Raw genomic sequence first — 8,485 nt, forward strand, 5'->3', positions numbered from 1 at the left:
TATCGTGTGCTGTCATGTAAGTAGGGCCTAAGACGTGTATGTTAATTGCCGATGCCCTGCGGTGCATATTTTGCACCATAGAAGGCTGAGCATGTTTGAATCGGTGATGTGTTGACTACTTTAAAACTAGATGGCTGTTGCCCATCATGATAGCAAGCCAAACATAGTTGGCGTCTCGAACATAGTGTGCTATGTACTGCAACTATATATATATATATAAGTAAATTGAAGGGTCTCTGTATTTTCGATGTGCAATTATATAAGCTCTACATCCTGATATGAGTCAACGTTTTTTCTAAAAAGATAAATTAATGTCTCTCAACGTGCGGCGCCAATGTTGCGAAGTTATTACAAAGTTTGAAATGAGGGTCAACCTCTTTGTGAGAGTTTCTACCAGGGGACATCGTCAATTTGAGACGGTTTACATGAGAGAGACAGCTTCTTTGAGGATATATAATTGATCCATCTGTTGTCTTGTAAGAGGTCCTCTTACTTTAACTTTTAAGAGAGTGTTCTCCATGACTACTGTGAGGCAACCGTGCAGTTCTACCTTACTGCATTAGCATAGAGCGCAGTAAACAAAGAGAGAGCTTCAAGGGCCCCAGCCAGCTATCCTCCCAAAAGCGAATGTTCGTGTCCTTTCCCAATTTAAACTACAAGCAGTTCCAAAAGGCTTCAAGTTGTTTGCTGATGTTTTTCCAAATAGGGTACAAGCTTCTAAGAGTTTTTAAAATTCTCATCCCAAATTTCTTCCTCTGATAGTAAACTTTTTGAATAAGCTTCCACCAAGGAGAGCCAGTGACCTACAATAACTTCCAAGCCTATTTTGCAAGAAATGTTAGGTTCATCTGCTCAATATTTTTTATTCCCATCCCTTCTTGTTTCTTGGACCTACACACCAAATCTTAATTCACCAAGTAATGGAAGCCTCTAACTTTGCCCACTCCCTTCTAAAGGAATGCACGCCGCATCTAATCAATCCTCTTAAGGATCCATTTTAGTAATCTAAACACTGACATATAGCAAGATGGAAGAGCTCACATCACACTATTAATAAGGGTAAGCCAACCCCCAATAAGAGAAATCTTCCTTTTTCAAGTAGCCAATCTCCTACTTATCTTTCCTAATAGCGGAAGCCAACATTGTCTCATAAGTTTCTTGTCTAATAGTGGCAGGCCCAAGTAAGTAAAAGATAGGGTGTCTTTTTTGCAATTCATCAAAGCAGCTATCACATCCAATTTCTCCTCATCGCCGGCCTTAAGCTTCATAAATTTTTCTTTTAATTTAAAAACATTTAAAAATAAACTTCAAAAGCCTGCAGTACCTTGACCCATTGGGGCGGTAGCTATGCCTCCCAACTTGCAAAGTCACCCACTCCATGTTCCCACCATAATCATCCACATGGTTAGCCCCCTATAATCAAGTCAAAAAATTATGGTTTGACTGGATGTTTTATGGTGTTTGTCCTATTAACGACACTCATTAAGCCAATCAGTTAATACATGCATAACACTTGAACGTACTTGGGTGAGTTAATTATAGCACGACTTCGCAAAGGCCTGCTCCATCCTTCGTGACGACTATGCCCTTTTTATTGCATTAATCAGGAAAAGGCCACACACTTAACTTTCAAATTTTGTACCATCAAAACAAATAAAAACTTTATAATACTATATAAATCCGGGCCGGCCGGGCTCGAGCCGGGCTTTCAGAGCTAAACCCGAGTCCAGCCCTTTTAACAACCATGCTCGCATTTCAAGTCCGAACCAACTTGACGGACTTAAAATACAGGTCCAGATTCATCCGAAAAGTCTCAGACTTGTTTTATATCTTAAGCAACTATATTAAATTAAAAATAAAATAACTTATCCTTGTTGCAGCCGGAGAATACATAATCTTTTTTTCAAAAAAAAAAAAAGTTTGCGTGATGTAAGGCAACTTAACCTCCACGTAATTAGTGGCACAATTTGCCGCGAAGAGAGGAAAGAACATGCCTTGAAACCCGATCCATTGTTATAAAATCGCTCGAACTCGCAGCCTCGAGAAAGCAGTCTTCCTTCCTGGTATACTGCAAATATCGAACAAACGAATGGGGTTCTCGAAACTTGGCTTGGCCTTGGCAGCAATAAGTGCCATATGCCTCTCCTTCACCAATCCATCCGTCGCCCAGAACTCCCCCGAGGACTACCTCCGCCCCCACAACGATGCCCGAAGGGCCGTCGGCGCGCGCGTGCCCCCCATGAGATGGGACACCACCCTGGAGCGCTACGCTCTCAACTATGCTAACCAGAGGGCCCGCGACTGCCGGCTGATTCACTCCGGCGGCCGCTACGGCGAGAACCTCTACATGAGCTCCCCTAGCATCGCCACCGCGGCGCGTGCGGTGGGCGCATGGGTGGACGAGCGGCGGTTCTACAACTACCGGAGCAACACCTGCGCACGGGGGAAGGTCTGCGGTCACTACACTCAGGTGGTGTGGCGTGAGTCGGTGCGGGTCGGCTGCGCACGCGTGCGGTGCAACAATGGTAACTATTTCATCATATGCAGCTACAACCCCCCGGGCAACATATCCGGACGTCGCCCATATTTAAGCGATGCAGAAGAAGCTTTGGAGGCCCAAGAAGCCGCGGAGGTTGCGGAAGGGGCTCACGCCTTATCCTCTGAGTAGGGTGATGGGATATGGCCTGCCATGCCTTGGTTGCCCCTTGTTCGAGGCATTGGCAATTCGAGCAAGCTATTGATCCGGTTGGTCGTTCTAATGTGATGTTTGCTTGGTATGCTGCAAAGCTGATCTCATCTTGATGGGGCTGAACTTTGTTCCCCTCGTCGCTTGTTACATTGTAATATGTTTTTTGTTCCCGTTTCCCATGGTGGTTTACACCTGGAGTTGTATCAATCTACTTCAATAGATAAATAAAAGGGGGATCTGTGTTCTTAAACATGGCTATGTAAATAATGGATATGGAGTTGTATCCATTATTTGTATGTGTTATCAGCTGAGGATTTTGGTGTCATTGAAAATACTTATATATTTTTTTAAATAGTACTAAAATGTTGGGACACATAATCTATGTTAAATGCTAACCAGAAAGCATGTTATTCTGATTTCTTAGCCCTATATAATTTTTTAAGATCTATACAGTACATAGCTGATGTGAAACTAAACATATGCTCCTATGGGTTCTTATACACTTCCTCTATTTAAATCTTGACATCCTCGCCAGATTAAGGGTCTACATTAATTAGTTCAAATTCAAACACAACTACCATAGATCTAATCCCAAACACTACAATCAACTCATAGTCTATCCAAATAGACTCGTGCTATAGTGTTCCTTAGTCTACATAACTCATAGGTCGCATTTGCTCTAATACTATTTGTAACAACTCCGAATTTTAATCACGAAGGCTAGCCGGAAGGTAGTATTCAAGTTTTTGGCTCTATATAAGTACTCAAGATCTAAATAATGTGTAGACAATATGGGACTAAGCACACACACTACTCATATAAGGAGATCTTAGGTACTTATGTAACGCCAATGAATGAAATTAACACATTCTAACTAGTTTTTTTTTTGAGAGAGGTTGTAGGTTGCCACCCATAATGTCCAATTAGATTTGAATGGTGTATCATTGGATGAATCATTACCGAGAGCCTCCCCGAGATATTTACTCGTAATTTTTACTTTTGTGCCATTACCACTTCAGACGAGCTATCAAGACTTCCACGTGTGGTGCTCTGATTGGACAAATTCAATTGTAAGTTCGCGTAGGACAGCTGTATGCAGTAGAAAGTTCTCATTGTGGCTTCATTTTTCGTTCCCCACCCCCCCCCCCCCCCCCCCCCCCCCCCCCCCCCTTATTTTCCACTATCACATTTCGAAATTCCGAAGCAGCACCATTATGAGAATTCATTGCGTGGAAATTACAATCTTAATCACAAGTCTCAATTTCATCTCTAATTCCCCCGAAGAGAACTAGAGATTACATTCCAATATTGCAGTGAAACTAAACCACTTCTAGCTATTATTTTCGATGTAATATCGCATGATCTTTCCTAATAATTGTATCTCTTATAACTTCTTAGAACTAATTTGAAAATGCTTCCCAATCCTCCTCTTCATGAACCTAAATGATATTAAACCTCTAAAATACTATAGTCAGTAAATTGGGTAGTGGACAAGGCTTCCATGGCCTAGGCCACCTAGAGATCAATTCACTTTCGAAGATCATAATTCAAAAATATAATATGCATAACGAGAATTTAGATAATGTCTAAAAAAGTATATATCCTCCTCTTAAGTTAGTAGAAAGCACCAACTTGCCGTTTTCAATACCAATTTATACCTCCACGTTGAAAAACGTGGGCTGCCAAAACCAACAATTGCCTTTCAAATTGCTGATGCTACCAATTCAATTGTTTGAAATATACAAGCAAAACTTAATAGCCAAATGGGAAGTTCTGACTTGTTTATATTCAATACTAACTCATTAGTTGATCTTATCCACTATAGTCCTACATGCAAAATATACAAAGGCAACTAGAACAGTTTTCTTTTTTAAAACATTGATGTCGGCAATAGAATTATTAGAACAAATATAAATAAGTTAGTAAGCATATATAAAGTATCGACTTGTTATTGATCAAACAATTTAGAAACTAGATCTAATCTTGCACCATCTTACATGATGCAAAAAAAAATAGATAGCTAGGATGATTATTTAATATTAGAAGTGTAAATGTCTACTAGCAGAGCGATCTTCACTTAATCAAAGTTGTTAGATGTAATCCACTATGCCTAAACAGATTATATACCAAAAATCAAATAATTTGGAGACTCTTAGTCTATGCATCAAGTGGCCAATAAATTTAATAGTTTATATTATTTTTGACCGGTAGATACATAGGCTCGGAATCTATATATAAATGACATATTTTTCATATGTAGATAGTTTATAAGTAGTAGATTACATTCAATTGCTCGAAACATCGACATAGAACTTCCATCATCAAACCTAAACCTGAGCAGGTCGTAGTAGATCTCTCTCTCTTTATATGTGTGCGGGTACGAATATATCTATATATATATATATATATATATATATGTAGGTATGCATGCTTTTTCGGCCGAGGCGTTGAATTTCTCAACCAAGGCCAACTTGTTTCCTTGCCCACCTTTTCATTTCTTTATTGGCCCAGCCTTCAACCATTAACCTCTCCTCTGTGCACCCTCTGATCAGCCCATAAACTCTCTCTCTTGGAAGGACAGTTATCTCCGTAAATAACCGAGACCACACAACTCCATTTACCAGAAATTTATTGAACCCTACAATGCATGCACTGATCCGATTGACCAATAACTGCAACCTGAACTGCACTCGGGTCCCAACACACCTGAAGAAAGCACTCGGGGAGCTCATATTCATATTGGAAAGGAAGGAGCTTGGACCAGTACTGTCTTCAATGGAGGGAAGGGGAAGCAGCCTACCTTATCGAGCTAGTTTATATGTGATTTATGTACCAAAAAAAGAGAGAGAGCAGATATGTGATTTCTTTAGCCATAAACCAAGCTAATTGGGGCAGCCAAATTAGTTTTAAGATCTCTAGAATTCTTACCAAGGAACCTGTTTCTAAAAATCAGAAATCTGGATGATATTTATGAATTATGGGCTATTTTATAGCAAATTCAACTAGAAAGAAACAAACTTATCTTTCAATCCAAAGTCAGTCAACCTTCAAATATCCGTGCTGGTATTTCTCTCTACTGGCTAGAGTGGCCCTCAATGGCTTTTGCATCTTCTCTTCCTAAGTTTCTGTATTTCAAATCTATGTGCTTGAACTGGTCATATCATGTATTTTCTCTGTTTTTATTTCCTTATGATATGAAGCAAAGAAGTAACCTATTTTTCTTCTTAAAATAAAAGTCTTAAGAGGGCCATATTGGTTTAACTTTTCTTTTTAATGCAAATATCTAAAGTTCCAAGATGAGGACTACCTAGAAGGTCATCTATCCCATGCTAACCATGAATTCTAAACGGGATTTAATTCTCTAATGCCGGTACGATCACATCCTTCTCAACTTGGCAAATGCTTAGAAAACCAATTAATGGAGCTTTTATTTTTTGGTAGTCCTATTTGTTTTTACTCTCCTTCCAGCCAGTTGTAATGATGCTCAAAGGTAACATCATATGTATGTCTTGCCAGATGTATTTAAATGAAACATAGACAACAAATTTGCACGTTTTCACAATTTTACTAGATTCTTAATGGAAGCATGGAAGATATCATATAAATATGCTTAGGTCGCTCAATATACACAAATCTTTCTGTAACTATATATCCTAATTTCTATGCACCGCATTTTTCTTGTCCACTTGTCAAGAAATGTTATCCATCTGGTGCGCGCGCTAAAAATAGCTGCCAACTTGATACAATTATTTATAGATCATTAGCCAAACAATTGCGAATGGGAGGTTAGGGGATTGTCATACAATACAAATCCAAAGTCTTACTTAATGCAAATTTAAAAAAAGTTGACTTCTATGAGGTATAATGGACGTAGACGTCAAATAAAAAAGTAGAGGATATGGATGAGGTGCTGCGGCGACCCTAAATGTCAGGATTAAGAATATCGAGTTTATTTTGGCACTTATGCTTGCTGAGTTCTTCCCTCTTTACATCACCACGTAATGCCACCAAAGCACTCATAGTTTAGTACTAATCCTATTACAAGACTGAGGTTTGAAATTCTAGTAAGATGTTAGCTTGGTATTTCCTAGATCTTTATATATTAATGTATACATAAGTTGGCTACAAGAGAAGCACTGTACGTGGCATCGTGCACGGTAGAACCCCTTACATTAACTAGTATTTTATGACAATGTCTGCTTGCTGCCCCAATCAATGCAATGAGACGGTGCGTAATTATTCTCGTTCAGCGATCAACCTGTTGGTCCCATATTTTTTTTCCCCCTTGCAAAATATAAATGTTCTTTTCTAAATATAAATGTTCCTTTCATTTTGTGAGAGGAAGAAAAACCGGAAAAAAAAAATCAGTCATTTGAAATATTGAAATAAGAAACCAGATTAAGAGAAATATATAACCAAGAGGCTCACTCTCAGCGGTTTGGTGACTTTTTCAAGGAAGAAATTAATCTAGATTCAAGTCTCATGCTGTGCATGTGGCACTTTGAGTTCCTCTAACTTTAGATGATGTATACAGTTTTGCATCACTTGAACAAAGTCTTGTAGACAATTGAGTCTGGTTAAATTAACTAATATGCAGGTCAATTGGATATGTAAGACAAGTAACGGAGTCTATAAAAAATGGATAAGATGGGCCATGTGTAAGCTTATGCATCAGTAAACGGCTACCTTGCTTGTATGTTAGACACGTTCACACCAGTGTGTGGCATCATTTTTTTCGTTTGGATTTGCGAAAAGGGCTCAGTACTCTCATCAGATCATTTGGTGGCCCAATTAATACAGTATTATGATCTGGTCTTACGAGTCAGAAGATGCACCAATAAGGATATTAATTCAAAGTTGCAAATACCAGAAAGTAGGGTTCTTTGTGAAGAGGATAGTAAAACAAACTTATACTAAACACGGAAAACAAAGAACACAAATTTACATGAATCAGCCTTGAGCATAGAGTCCACGAGAGAGAAGACTTGGGAATCCCGTATGGAAATGGTACAACGTATAAGAAGTTTGACCTTAGCATGCAATCTCAAATCCAAGTCAAACCCCATACAAGACATTCTCTAGAAACTCTTGCAAGCATAGGATGGTATAATCATTAAGTTAACAAAATCGAAACAAACAAACAAATAGACCTATTTGAATCTAAATTGAGAGGTTTTTGCATAGCTCAAATAAAATAGATTTAAATTCTGAGAGTAACTTAGTGGTGGTTTCAGCTATGCTAAAGGCTGAAACAGTTTACGTATGCATACTAACTTCATGCTTAAATGAGCTCTGTTGCGGGTTTAAACATAAAGATCTGCTGTGTGGCTTGCAAAACACCTTTCCCTTTTCCTACGAAACGGGGATGTAAATCCACTTGAGATAAAAGCGAAGAAAGTACGCTACATGATGGACTACGCGTACGTATGGGGACAAATATGCAGTTCTCTTCTGGCTTTTACGTATTGTTCTTGAGTGATGGCTGTAACCCAAAGTAGGTTGCTATGATCCCTTAAACCTAAGTTTTTAAATACTACGAGACGGAAGCATCCTGCTTTTTCCATGAAATGAGATGCTCTGCTTACAAAATAGGACTAGAGAGACTGTAGTTGTTCGTTTGTCCTTGTCTTTCTATTGAAATCCAATGGTTATGAGGTGTACATTGAACCAAAACAGCTTATATATATATCATCTGAACTTTCACAATTTTCAGTTCTCTATTCATTGCACTGTTCATGATACAGCTGATACGCCTGATATGCCACAGATATGCCACCATATATGCTGATGTGGATT

The 8,485-nt window shown here is 38.9% G+C and overlaps 1 protein-coding gene across 1 annotated transcript; it reads left to right on the top strand.

Moving 5' to 3' along the window:
* The first annotated feature begins 2,008 nt into the window (after window positions 1-2,008).
* On the top strand, window positions 2,009-2,939 carry LOC103713665 (pathogenesis-related protein 1B-like). Its single transcript, XM_008800671.4, has one exon. The coding sequence runs from the start codon at window positions 2,090-2,092 to the stop codon at window positions 2,666-2,668; it is 579 nt and encodes a 192-aa protein (XP_008798893.2). The 5' UTR covers window positions 2,009-2,089; the 3' UTR covers window positions 2,669-2,939.
* The last annotated feature ends 5,546 nt before the right edge of the window (window positions 2,940-8,485 follow it).

The sequence above is a fragment of the Phoenix dactylifera genome, chromosome 1, assembly GCF_051530095.1.
Source record: "Phoenix dactylifera cultivar Ajwa chromosome 1, Ajwa_hap1_PhDact_Kaust_v1.1, whole genome shotgun sequence".
Lineage (NCBI taxonomy): Eukaryota > Viridiplantae > Streptophyta > Magnoliopsida > Arecales > Arecaceae > Phoenix > Phoenix dactylifera.